The 14,416-nt window shown below is 40.3% G+C and overlaps 1 protein-coding gene across 2 annotated transcripts in view; it reads right to left on the bottom strand.

Moving 5' to 3' along the window:
- The window catches only part of USP47 (ubiquitin specific peptidase 47), a 128,347-nt gene extending 114,699 nt beyond the window's left edge, over positions 1-13,648 (bottom strand). Inside the window, exon 1 of one of the 2 annotated variants that reach the window (XM_007102650.4) lies at positions 13,394-13,648. In XM_007102650.4, coding sequence (XP_007102712.1) covers positions 13,394-13,432 — 39 coding nt within the window. In that variant the 5' untranslated portion in view covers positions 13,433-13,648. The remainder of the gene's footprint in view (positions 1-13,393) is intronic. The other variant, XM_007102651.4, reaches the window with a different exon arrangement.
- Between the last annotated feature and the right edge of the window lie 768 nt (positions 13,649-14,416).

The following is a 14,416-nucleotide window of genomic DNA, read 5'->3' as shown; positions in this document are numbered from 1 at the left end:
TGTGTCCTGACTTTGAAGAGCTTCTAATAAAGGTATTAACACAAATAATAAAGGTATTAACTTATAATTTTTCAAATGTCAAAAGCTACAATGTTATGGGATTTCAGGGTTAGAAAAATGCTATCAGGTTGAAAGAAGAGAATCAGGAAAGGTTTCTTACAGTAGTAAGAAGGGCTAGATTTTGCTGGTTGGGTAGGATTTTAAAAGCTTGCTTTTTAAAAACATAAAAAATTCAATACAGCTGCATGGCATGGCCAAAACAAACAAACAAACAAATAAATAAATATATTGGGAATTCCCTGGCAGTCCAGTGGTTAGGACTTAGTGTTCCCACTGCCAGGGCCTGCTTTCTATCCCTGGTGGGGGAACTAAGATCCTGCAATTGGTGCAGCATGGCCAAAAACAAACAAACAAAACAAACAATGACAAAAAACAAATTCAAGACATATATCTCAGTAAATTTCATAAAAACAGTAATCTCTCAACACTCTCGACAGTGGATTGCAGCAACAGTTTTATGTCAATGAAAATGTTCCTGTCCATGGCTACTTTAGGTATGCTTGGTTCAGTTTAGTCCCATTAAACAAAAGAATAGGGCAATTACTATTGCTCCCACACCTTGAGACAAAATAAACAGAAGTATTCAGTAGAGCAGAGAGGAGACATCTGTTCACTTACACTACACCTATATCCATCCCTTCTTCCATTATACTGACAGAAAAGCAGGCTCAGGAAAAATACATTCTTTAAGAATCTTGATGTGAAAGAGCACATCATTTTTGCCAATCATTTGCCATTGCTGCTAGTCACAATTATTTTGTCAAAGAGTTTTTTTTACAGTGGAGAATGTTTGTACAAAATTAGATTCTAAGCACCAATACCTGGACCGAACACTTTAAAATCCGTAATAGGCCTCATAAAAGAATATGCCTCTGAATATCATGACACCTATCGTGTTGCCTGAACTGAATAAGGTCCTTAATACCAATGAATCAAGTTGTTTTTTTTTTTGGCGGTACGCGGGCCTCTCACTGTTGTGGCCTCTCCCGTTGCGGAGCACAGGCTCCGGACGCGCAGGCTCAGCAGCCATGGCTCACAGGCCCAGCCGCTCCGCGGCATGTGGGATCTTCCCGGACCGGGGCACGAACCCATGTCCCCTGCATCGGCAGGTGGACTCTCAACCACTGCGCCACCAGGGAAGCCCCCGAATCAAGTTTTTAAAGTCGATGTTTTCTGGAACCTAAATTTACAATAGGTATTTGAATGTATATTTAATCCTATGTTTTTCACAATCCCCTATTTTATTTTTCTTTTTTTTTGGCATTGACTTTTTATTTTATTTTATTTTATTTTTTAACTTTTTATTTTATATTGGAGTACAGTTGATTAACAACGTTGTGATAGTTTCAGGTGTACAGCAAAGTGATTCAGTTATACATATACATGTATCTATTCTTTTTCAAATTCTTTTCCCATTTAGGTTGTTACATGATATTGGGCAGAGTTCCCTGTGCTACACAACCCCCTATTTTCAATATAATCTTATCTTTCAACTTGGGCTATGATGGTGATGGTATGCTAGTACTCTGGAAATGCACTAAGCCTCTCCCCTCCATTTTGGCAAAAAATTTACAATATTTGGCACTAAGACAGAAAACATTTATGTGACTAATCCAAAAAATGGAAAATAAGAGGCAAGAATCCTAAAAATGTACTTAAGAAAGTACTTAAATAGTTTTCATGTAAAATCAAAGTTCACCCATTTAAAACTCCCTAAAAAGCAGATATTAAAAAATATTTCATATTATTCACTCAGGGCAAGTGACACACGAAAGCATACAGCACATCAGGGAACAGCAACTAATGTGGTTGAATGTGGCTAAAACAAAATTGGCTTGGGGCAGGAGATAACAAAAACATTAAGAATTTCTGGTCAAAGAGGACAGATTGAATACAAGCATTTAGCTCAAAAGCTTCCCCAAATCTCTCTGAAACAAGAATAAAGAAATTTTTTAAAGAGCATAAATCCATAGGAAACCAGAAACACAATTTTAGAAGCTAGAAAGCAGAACAAGTGGTAGTGACTATTACACCTGAGAAGGCTGAAACCTACATTAGCCTAGATGAAAAACAAAGACACCTGGCTTATAGCACATGCCACATTTACAATTATACAGAAAGACCCCTAAACTCTCTGGAGAAGTGGTTGATTGCAGGGTTGGGACAGGGCAAGTATAAGATGGGTTGAAGCATTATGTGGTGCCACAAAGTACGGAAGTGCTCAAAAGGCAAGGATGAGCACAGATGCCAACCAGAAAGAGCTCCCCCTGGCCAAGACTGGAACAATTTGAGCAACAAAATAAAGAACAATAGTTTGGGGTTATAATTGAAAGAATAAAATAAATATCTTAAAGTCTATACTGACATAAATAAATAATTAAGTAAATAAATGTGGGAGAAGGGACAACTCTTCCTCACAAAAGAATTCCTATTAATAAATGTAGAAATAATGAGGGAAACAGAAAATCACTATTAGAATGCAACAGTAACAAGATCTATAAATGGATGCTAAAACTAGTGGGCAGAAGTTTAAGCAGAAACAGGATATCTGCATGGTCTCAAAGTAGTTAGTAATTATTAAAGAGGAAAATAGTAACTTTACAGTGGAGAAACCTAGCAGAATCACCTGAACCAAGTGATCAAAGGTTAACATCACAGTAGGACACATCAGCATCATGTCCCCCCACCTCCCCGCCAAATGATGTGCAGAGAAGGACATATCACTTCTGTGATAGCCTTCTCTTTAATAACCTCAATCTAATCATGAGAAAATATCAGACAAACCCAAATTGAGGGTGATTCTGCAAAAATGACTAGTGCTGTTCAAAATGTCAAGGTCATGAAAGAGAAGAAAAGTCTGAGAAATTGTCACAGATAAGAGGAAACTAAGGAGACATGACAACAAAATTCAATGTGGGACTCTGAATTTGGATCTTGGAATAAAAAGAAACATTAGTGGAAAACTGGTCAAATCTGAATAAATTCTGTAGTATAGTTAATAGTATTGTACTAAAGTTAATTTCATACTTTTGATAAGTGTTCTATGGTTATAAAATATGTTACCATGAGGAGAAGCTTGGTGACAGGTATATGGGAACTCTGTGTATTCTTTTTTCAAGCTTTCTATAAAAAATTAAAAAGAAAAAAGGGAAAAAAACCCGAAAAGGCTCAGGAACTAGCAGTTTCAGATACTCTGGAAGCAAGAGTGAAGTCCAAGCTAGAATAAGAGATTAAAGTCTGCTTAAGAAGCAGTCAGAACTCCCAGATCCTCTCTCTTTTACTCTTTGACCCTTCCTGGCAAAAGACTAAGCAATCTCAGGAGAGCATAAAACAAGGTATCTCTGGACTAGAGGATGCCAGGTGCAATCAAATTTGAGGGCTGCCACATTGAAAACTGGAGAATTAAATGAAAGGGTATTCATGTACTTTATGATGAAACCCACAACCCCGTTTCCTACTCAGCTTCCAAGCTTGTTCTCTCCAAGCAAAAGATCAGAAATCTTTTCTGGGAAATCAATTCAGCACAAGAGAAAAACATGTCACTGGGAGTCTACAAGGAAATTATCCACACATATCCAAAGTACAGGGAAAACCATAATTACCCACTGGCAGAGTTTTCATTCAGCTTTTTAAGGCCCCTCTTCTAAATAAGCATTGAGTTCCAAGGAATACCAGACATCTAAAAAAAGCATCTAATATGAAAGACAAACCCCAAAGCAAACAAACAGAAAAAGGAAATTTGGAGAAATGAGAGAATATGCAGAGAAGAAAAGTATCAATAATTCCCTAAGAGAGATAAGACACTGCATCCATAAAACAAAAATAGGGTATCAAAAACAGGATATATCAGGATATATTAAAACTTTTTCAGAAAAAAAAGGAGTACTTGGAAATTATAAACATGATAGCAGAAATAAAACCTTAGTAGAAGAATTAGAAGATAAAAATGAGAAAAATCTCCCAGAAAGCAGAGGAAAAAGGAAAAGAAATGGAAAATAGATGTAAACACAGAAGAAAATTAGAGAAACCAAGACAGTAGACCCAATACCTAAATAATAGGAATTCAAGAGAGAAAACGAAGGGGAAGAAACAAAATAAATGACTTAAGGAAATTTCCCAGAACAGATTAAACAAATTTCAGATTGAATAAGACTACCCTGAACCCCGCAGAAGTGGAGAAAAACAGACCTGTACACATAATACAGGAATTTCAGAACTCTAGGGGAAAAGGTTCTCCAAGCTTCCAGAGAGAAAAAATAAGATTCAAAATCTTCTAGGCAGGGACTTCCCTGGTAGTGCAGTGGTTAAGAATCTGCCTGCCAATGCAGGAGACACGGGTTCGATCCCTGGTCCGGGAAGATCCCACATGCCACGGAGCAACTAAGCCTGTGCGTCACAACTACTGAACCCACGTGCTGCAACTACTGAAGCCCACGCACCTAGAGCCCGTGTTCTGCAATGAGAGAAGCCAAGGCAGAGAGAAGCCATAGCAATGAGAAGCCCGCACACCGCAACGAAGAGCAGGCCCTGCTCGCGGCAACCAGAGAAAGCCAGCACACAGCAACGAAGACCCAGCGCAGCCAAAAATAAATTAATTAATTTTAAAAAAAATCTAGGCACCTGATGTTTCAACAGCAACACTGAAAACAATATGGCAATGGAGCAATGTATTCAAAATTCTGAGAGAAAATTATTTCTGACTGAGAATTCTCTGCCCAGCCAAACTATCTATAAAGCAAGAGGGTAGAAACATTTTCAGACATGTGAAGTCTTGAAAAAACTATAGCCCATCCAGAAAGCTATTGAAAGTGGTCCTCCAAAACGAGAACACAAAGAAAGATGAAGACATCAGATACAGAACCAGGAGCTCCAATCAAGAGAGACCTGATGGAAACTACTAAGATGATTGTAAAGGCAAATCTAAGACAGCAGCTGCAATTCAAGGAAATTCATCAAAAAATTGGTAGTTTGGGGGCCTCCCTGGTGGCGCAGTGGTTGCGCGTCCGCCTGCCGATGCAGGGGAACCGGGTTCGCGCCCCGTTCTGGGAGGATCCCACATGCCGCGGAGCGGCTGGGCCCGTGAGCCATGGCCGCTGGGCCTGCGCGTCCGGAGCCTGTGCTCCGCGATGGGAGAGGCCACAACAGTGAGAGGCCCACGTACCACAAAAAAAAAAAAAAAAAAAAAAAAAATTGGTAGTTTGAACATAATAAGGAGAAGACTCATAAACTAAATCAGAGTTTTTATTGACATTTTGGACCACATAATTCTTTGTTGTGGGAGGCGGTCCAGTGCAGTGCAGGATGATGCTTGGCAGCATAGCTGGCTTCTGCTCGCTAGATATCAGTAGCACACTCCTGCCCTACCTCACCTACCCAATATAGCCAATATCCTCTGGGTTGCCCCCAGCTGAGAACCACTTGGTTAAATTAATGATTAAATACATAGAAAACAAAGCAAAAGCAAATTTTTAGAAAATATTAACTCATGGAAAACAAAATGCTGTACAGGAAGGGAAAACCAACACAATAAACTGCAAGGCTCAACTATGAATACAGTCACATTGATATAAACTTTGAAACCTAGGTATCCAAACAACTTGCAATATAACAATATTGGAAGGATTGGGCAGAATTGAGAAGTGTGTCTGTGTTTGGGGATAGTGGTAAACCGAATCTTCCATTGTGGGAAGTCCGTAGACAATCCATTCAACTGAAAAAATCACGAGGGAAAACCACAGGCATACTATTTTGAAATACGGAGATAAATATCAAAAGAATGAGTAGCAAGTGGTTGCCTCTGGAGAGCCCAAAATGAAGGGAAGGGAGAATCTGCAGAGCAGAGTTATTCAACTCTTTTCAATATGTGCATGTGTAACTTTGACAAAAATTAATTTTAAAAAACAAATCAATTGAGGCTACATTATGAAGGACTTTCCTCCTGGTTAAGGCCACAATGACTTAGAAACAAACAGCTATACAACTTTGAATAAGTTACTTACTCTTTTTTTTTTTTTTTGGCTGCGTTGCGTCTTCATAGCTGTGCGTGGGCTTTCTCTAGTTGTGGCAAGCAGGGGCTACTCTTCGTTGCGGTGCACAGGCTTCTCACTGCGGTGGCTTCTCTTGTTGTGGAGCACAGGCTCCAGGCGCACGGGCTTCAGTAGTTGTGGCACGTGGGCTCAGTAGTTGTGGCATGTGGGCTCTAGAGCACAGGCTTAGTAGTTGTGGCACATGGGCTAAGTTGCTCCACGGCATGTAGAATCTTCCTGGACCAGGGCTCGAACCCGTGTCCCCTGCATTGGCAGGCGGATTCTTAAGCACTGCACCACCAGGGAAGCCCAAGTTACTTACTCTTTAAGCCTTACTTTCTATCTATCTATAAAATACATAATGAAAGATAAGAGATGCCTTAAAGGGCCTTATAGATATTAAGTAAGTGTGTAAATTGTTTAGCACAGTGTCTGGTGCATAGTGTTTATTAATATCACCTAGTATTCAATTTGCAATCAAAGGGTAATAATTATAAACAGGTAAGTCATTAAAAACAGGTAAGTCATAATGTCATGTGTTTTAGACAGTAATGGCTGTTGTGGTGAGGACGGTTACAAAACAAAAGAGCCTAGAAAAACACAGACCATTTAAAAGGGCTACATTTGAATGAGAAAATGGAGGCAGAGCCACGAAGAGAAAGGTAAGGATACAAGAGATATTTATCAAGTGATGATTTAACTATGTATGAAAAAAAGGAAAAAGGAGGAGTCAAAAAAATGTTCCAACTTAAGCAAATAAACAGATGATGATGACACTAACTGAACAAGAGAATACAAAGAAAGAACTATGCTGGGAGGAGGACATGAGAAGAGAGGAAAGAGAAATGAGGTTGATATTACACATATTTAATCTGTAGGTCCTGGAGTACAACCAAGTAGAGATATCCAGTATGCAGGCGGAAATCCGAAACTAGAAGAGAGGTCAGGGCTATAGATATAAATGTGTAAATTACAATCAAAGGTTGAAGCCATACAAATTAAAAGAATACTCATTTGACATGTTCCATAATATTTATTAATTGAATTTATTTAAGGCTCAACTATGAATACAGTCACATTGATATAAACTTTGAAACCTAGGTATCCAAACAACTTGCAATATAACAATATTGGAAGGATTGGGCAGAATTGAGAAGTGTGTCTGTGTTTGGGGATAGTGGTAAACCGAATCTTCCATTGTGGGAAGTCCGTAGACAATCCATTCAACTGAAAAAATCACGAGGGAAAACCACAGGCATACTATTTTGAAATACGGAGATAAATATCAAAAGAATGAGTAGCAAGTGGTTGCCTCTGGAGAGCCCAAAATGAAGGGAAGGGAGAATCTGCAGAGCAGAGTTATTCAACTCTTTTCAATATGTGCATGTGTAACTTTGACAAAAATTAATTTTAAAAAACAAATCAATTGAGGCTACATTATGAAGGACTTTCCTCCTGGTTAAGGCCACAATGACTTAGAAACAAACAGCTATACAACTTTGAATAAGTTACTTACTCTTTTTTTTTTTTTTTGGCTGCGTTGCGTCTTCATTGCTGTGCGTGGGCTTTCTCTAGTTGTGGCAAGCAGGGGCTACTCTTCGTTGCGGTGCACAGGCTTCTCACTGCGGTGGCTTCTCTTGTTGTGGAGCACAGGCTCCAGGCGCACGGGCTTCAGTAGTTGTGGCACGTGGGCTCAGTAGTTGTGGCATGTGGGCTCTAGAGCACAGGCTTAGTAGTTGTGGCACATGGGCTAAGTTGCTCCACGGCATGTAGAATCTTCCTGGACCAGGGCTCGAACCCGTGTCCCCTGCATTGGCAGGCGGATTCTTAAGCACTGCACCACCAGGGAAGCCCAAGTTACTTACTCTTTAAGCCTTACTTTCTATCTATCTATAAAATACATAATGAAAGATAAGAGATGCCTTAAAGGGCCTTATAGATATTAAGTAAGTGTGTAAATTGTTTAGCACAGTGTCTGGTGCATAGTGTTTATTAATATCACCTAGTATTCAATTTGCAATCAAAGGGTAATAATTATAAACAGGTAAGTCATTAAAAACAGGTAAGTCATAATGTCATGTGTTTTAGACAGTAATGGCTGTTGTGGTGAGGACGGTTACAAAACAAAAGAGCCTAGAAAAACACAGACCATTTAAAAGGGCTACATTTGAATGAGAAAATGGAGGCAGAGCCACGAAGAGAAAGGTAAGGATACAAGAGATATTTATCAAGTGATGATTTAACTATGTATGAAAAAAAGGAAAAAGGAGGAGTCAAAAAAATGTTCCAACTTAAGCAAATAAACAGATGATGATGACACTAACTGAACAAGAGAATACAAAGAAAGAACTATGCTGGGAGGAGGACATGAGAAGAGAGGAAAGAGAAATGAGGTTGATATTACACATATTTAATCTGTAGGTCCTGGAGTACAACCAAGTAGAGATATCCAGTATGCAGGCGGAAATCCGAAACTAGAAGAGAGGTCAGGGCTATAGATATAAATGTGTAAATTACAATCAAAGGTTGAAGCCATACAAATTAAAAGAATACTCATTTGACATGTTCCATAATATTTATTAATTGAATTTATTTTTTTTTAAAAAACAGACAATAGAGATGCAAAACAAGTTGTTTTAATGTTTTGAGGGCTCTCAATATCAAGGGCCCTGATATAGTTATGAGGTCATTGTGAAGTTCAAATGAGTTAATACACACAAAGCACATACCATAGTATATGACATATAATAAATGCTCAATAAATTTTGGTTATTATTATCATCATTAGTTCCAGATAGAAGTAGTGTTTAATATATGGAAAAGAGAGGCACAAAAAAATCCACTGAGATATGGAACTACATATTCCTTTTCTTTCATTTTTCTATCCTTTCTACATTTATATACTCCTTGGACTCCACTTTAAGTATTGCAGTGAAAGTATTATTTTAAAACTATTAGTAATATGTACCTTTTATCCTTAATTATACTATAAAATACTTGAAGAAAAAATAATTTTTTCTAAATATTCCCTATATGGCAGCGTACAGTAATGTACAGTGAGTACACAACAAATATTAATGTCACAAATCCTTAAAAGGAAACAGAATAATAAAAAAAAATGCAATAAATGAAAGTGGAATGACGTTAAAAGAGATCTCAAAGTCAACATCAATATAAAACAATTCAAAGACATATAGTAGAGTGAAAAAGTGAGGTGAAATGCTTTGTTGTTTACCACAAAGAACAGACCACACTCACTTTGCTTTCCTCTGGGTACAACAATCAGGAGAAATATTAAAAACACTGGATTATGTCTAAAAGAAAGCAACTGAGAAACAAAGAACTGAGGATGCTCAGTCCTCCTCCCCTCCCCCCTCTTCAACAATGAGAAAAAGTTGTCTTATGCAAAATGATTTAAGATTTCTCTGTTGTTCAGAGGCAACTATCAAAAGATGGCAGCTACAGAGATCTAGACTTCTCTCAACTCAAAAACTTAAAACAACAGATCTCTTCTAAGACAAAGATGTTACCAGAGATGTCATGAAGGTATTCAAGCAAAGGCTGGAAAACAGTGTGCCACGGATGTTGTGGAAAATATCCAAGCAGGGGAAACTGGTTAGAACTCTAAGTTTCCTTGCAACCCTGTAACCACATCAATGAATATTACTGAAGATCAGTGTCCTTCAGAAAGGACACTGTCTTAGACCTATAATACATACCAAAAAAAAAAAAAGAGAGAAAGAGACACACACACACACAAAGATCTCTGCTGTCAAGAAATCCATAATGAATAATAATAAGATACAGTCTGAGACCATAATAGATGTCACAAAGCACTATTTATTAATTGCCAAATGAATTCTATTCATATATAAAAGTCTTCTAAGAAGGAGAAATCCTTAAGGTTAAACGGTCAGAAAAGGCTTTTTAGAATAAATGAGATATGAGGTACTGAGGGAAAGATGTGTATGAATGTTCTGAATCAGTGGGCAGAAGTAGGAAAGAAGAGGCAGCACAAATAGAAGTGAAACGCAAGTTAGAGAAAAACCTGTTTGGCTGCATTAAAAACTTGTTTTGAGGAAGAAGAGATAAGCTGAAAGGGCAGACTGTGGCCAGAATCAAAGTGTACTAGGCATTGAACACCAAGCTAAATAGTTTCAAATTTATCCTGCATACAGCATCTGTATCAACTACTCAACTCTGCTACAGCCATAGATAACAGTAAATAAATGGGCATCAATGTGTTCCAATAAAACTTTATTTATGAATACTGAAATCTAAATTTCATATACTTCCATGTGTCACAGATTATTTTTATTATTTTGATTTTTTTTCAACAATTTGAAAATGTAAAAATCATTCTTAACTCATGGGCCAAACAAAACAGGCTGTGGGCTGAATTTGGCCCAGGGGACTAGTTTGCCAAGCCCTGCATGACACTAAGCTGTCTTCTTCAGCAGTCCTCTAAGGTACATTTGTCCTTGAGCTTCAGGGACCAGAATAACATATTATTCGTTCAACAACTGCACACACATGGATGTACACATTTAACCAATATCTAAATCTAGTAAGTGTCAGAGGTTCTCTAAAAAAAAAAAAGCCTGCCAAATTGTTGGTAATAAGCCATTAGAACAGAAGTAAGACATTTTAAAATTCTGTAATTTATTTTCACATAGTAAATGGACTTAAGAGAGTTACAAACTACTTTTACGGAGCCTCTAGGTTTCATGAAGGGATGTGTAAGACAGAGTATAATCAAGTATAATCAAGGGGGTGTGAGTTCTAGTCCTAGCTCTGTCATTTATTTACTCATTATGTGACCCTGAACAAGTCACTTTCAGTCTTCTGGCCCTCATTTCCTCATCTATAGAAGTGAAGGGGTATAAGTTACTAAATGATCACTATGTGTTCTCTCAGCTTTAGCACTATATAATTCTACTCCTACTTAAAAAGACCAGACAGGGGATGACAAAGATGAGAGGAAAGTGATAATTAAGGACACAGAGAAAAAGAGAAAGACATTGACTAAATGAGTAGTCAGACAGGACAAACAGGCAGGGGGAAAAAGGCCCCAAAGTACAGTATTACTAAAATCAAGGAATTTTTTTAAAAGTATCAAATGCAAAAGAAAATTCAAGGAAGAGAAGCAGGCAAGAAGAATTCAAGAAGAGAAGTATGGCCATCAAAAAAGAATGAATTACTTAGCTAGCTAAAAAAGTGACAGACTTTTGAGATTTGAGAGTACTGTACATGTTTCCAGGAATCAAAAAAGGAGTCAGGGAAAAAGAAAAGACTGACGATGAGTCTAGGGAACAAAAAATAAAGGCATGTGGTCCAGAAAGAGTAAGGAAAAAAAAAAATGTTGGAAGTCGGGATGAGTTTGAAGCCTCAGGTAAGGGAGTTAGTCTTAAAGGAGAGGCATTTAATCTTTAAAATCCAAAAGGTAAAAGCAGCTTTGCAGGTATATTCCTGTGAAAGTGTTTATTTATATCATGTTTTCTATAAATCAAATTATTAGGGAAATAAACCTAATATTGGGCTTTCTTAAAGCAAAGTTCCACCTATATTATATTTTCTAATGGTCAAAAAATTAAGAAAGGGGAGGCACGGTGGTTAAGAATCCGCCTGCCAATGCAGGGGACATGGGTTCGAGCACTGGTCCTGGAAGATCCCACATGCCGCAGAGCAACTAAGCCCGTGCACCACAACTACTGAGCCTGCGCTCTAGAGCCCGTGAGCCACAACTACTGAGCCTGCGCGCCTAGAGCCCATGCTCCACAAGAGAAGCCACCACAATGAGAAGCCTGCGCACCACAAGAGTAGCCCCCGCTCACCACAACTAGAGAAAGCCTGACCCAATGCAGCCATAAATTAATTAATTAATTTTTAAAAATAAAATAAAGGACTAACTTTGCTTTTCATAGGAATGAAAACCAGCACTATGTAGCTCTAAAAGAAAATTCATTTTTATATCTCTCATAGCACCTATCACTTCCATCCCTGCATGAGAGTTACCTTTGTAGAAAAGTACCTAGTCCTTACTTGGAGTTCAATGAATACTAGTGTTACCTTCCTTAGTAGCCTTAAAAGCTCCCACGGCAAGAATTCTGATTAATTCATCTGTTTATCTGCTTTGCAGAGTTGGTGGTGCTTGATGAATAAATACTGACACATGATAACTTAGTTTTAAAAAAAAACTGTCCTTGCAAAACAATCATCTGATAATGTTGGGAAAATATTCATATCATACATACACAACTCCAATAACACTTTTGCAGTGTCGGAGCTTGGTCAAGTAGCAACAAATTACTACAAAGCAACCAAAAAAGGCAAAAAAAAAAAAAAAAAAAAGAATTAAGAATTTTTAAGAACATCACTCAAAAATATCAAGATCCAACATAGCTAATTTCAACGGACACTTGCCTCTATTTAAGGTATATGAGAACTAAAAATCCAAAGCATTCGCCCGATGATAAACCAGTTAAAAATACACGTTTGGATACCCTGAAGATATTTATAAAGCCAACAGAGATACTATTAATATATTGAAATTCCCTGGCCAGTGCTGGATTCTACCATTAATCCTCTCCTACTATTCAAGAGAAGCCAAGAAGTCAAGCCTTCTCATATCACTTGCTTTTAAGAATTTAAGAAGTCACCCAAACTGGCGTACACAACCCAACTACAAAAAGTAATTCAGCTCTCCATATGGTAATGCTTCGCTATCTCTTACCTTTACGTGAAAGTCACATTTACTACTTTTCATCGATCATTGGGAGGCCCCATTTAGGCAGGCCCATAGTACTACCAAGTAAGAAACAGTTGTTGAAAAAAGTCGTAGCAGTTAACTGCCCTCCCACAAAGCTCAAGTTGGGTGTAGATTTCACAAGCCCTGAAAGCTATACACTGCCACTGTCAAAACCAGAAGCAGCACCGTCACCCTGTCGTGCCCGTCAGCCAGTGTTGCAGAATGTTTTCTTTGAAATCACCTCTCTACCTTGGCTCAACGTGTTAAATAACTACTTGAGGAGCCACCTTCTCCCCCAAAGCAGGACCCGATTCCTTCCAGTCCGCTCCTTTATTTGTCCAGCCCCACAAACCCAAGGGGAGAGGTCTCCGCTCCCCGGCCCCCTAGACCCAGTCGGGTCTCCCAATTGCTCGCCGCACCCACCATGAACCCCCAACACCTCCTTCCCCCACAGGCGGGCCGGCCCACCAGCTGGGCCCGCAGCCGGCCCCTCGCCCCGGCTTGCGCTGCCTAGAGCGGCCGCAGGCCTCGGGCCTAGCCTCCTCCGTTGGCCCCTCACCTCCTTCGGGACCAGTTGGTTCTCCTCGCCGGGCACCATAGCTCAGACTCCGGCCGCTCCTCTCCGCCCTGCCGGGGGAGGGGGAGGGTAGCGGCGGCTCTAGCTCAGGAGAAAACGGCAGCGGCCGTCATCCTCTCCACCGCCTGCGCTCGGGCTACCGAGGAGGCCTCAGCCTGGGCCTCAGACACCAGCGCGCAGACACCGACCCAAGGCTCCGCCGTCGTCGCCGCCGCAGCCGCCTTCGTCGTCGGCCCCTCCCCCAGCCCGCTGCAATCAATGGAAAAATGGCGGCTACCGTTCTCGCGAGAATTCGGGCCGTCGGGCTCCAAGCCAGGTGCCTGGCGCCCAAGGTGCCGAGACAGCTGTCGCTCGCATCTAATTACCTCAGCTCTTAGCCTCGGGATGTATAAAATTAGTTGAGCGGCCAAGAAAATGCTTTTCGGAGGGGGTTTCTGGACTGTCCATCTCGGGACTCCCTCTGCCGTCAGGGAAAGGACCAGGCCTTAGGGTCCTCCATGCCTTCCTGGGCTCTTCGGACTCCCTGTCCACCAGGAAGAGACTCGAGCCTAAAGCCGCTCCTCTGGCCCTGCTACCAACACTGCTCTCCCTCCCCGTTAGAAAAGCACCTGGACTCATCCCCTCTTCACAGACCTCCCCCCCCCCACCCCCGGCCTCTGCACTCAGACACGGTCCCAGCCAGAAAGGACTGCGTTTTATTTTCCCCTCTCCCCATCCTCCCGAGGGCACGGCTCAAGGGACCTCACGGCTGGCCTCCTGCTAGGAGAGGGGACAGCCCATGGCTCGGAAAAGTGGTATCACTCTCCCTCCAGTCCCCCTCCTTCAGAGCGGCACTCTCCTGGGCCATTTCAGGGAACTTCCTTCTCCGACAGGTTCAAGTCTGGGGCTGAGATAGCTTCAGAGAGCAGGGCTGCAGTTTGGACCTAGGATCTTCTTTTAAAAGCGTTTTTAGAGTACTTTAATCTCCTCTGGCAGTAAGCACTGTGCTCTGTTTTATAGGCAACA

Source organism: Physeter macrocephalus, chromosome 16, assembly GCF_002837175.3.
Source record: "Physeter macrocephalus isolate SW-GA chromosome 16, ASM283717v5, whole genome shotgun sequence".
NCBI classification, from domain to species: domain Eukaryota; kingdom Metazoa; phylum Chordata; class Mammalia; order Artiodactyla; family Physeteridae; genus Physeter; species Physeter macrocephalus.
The sequence above is the reverse complement of the archived record's forward strand: the minus strand, read 5'-3'. Positions and strand labels throughout refer to the sequence as shown.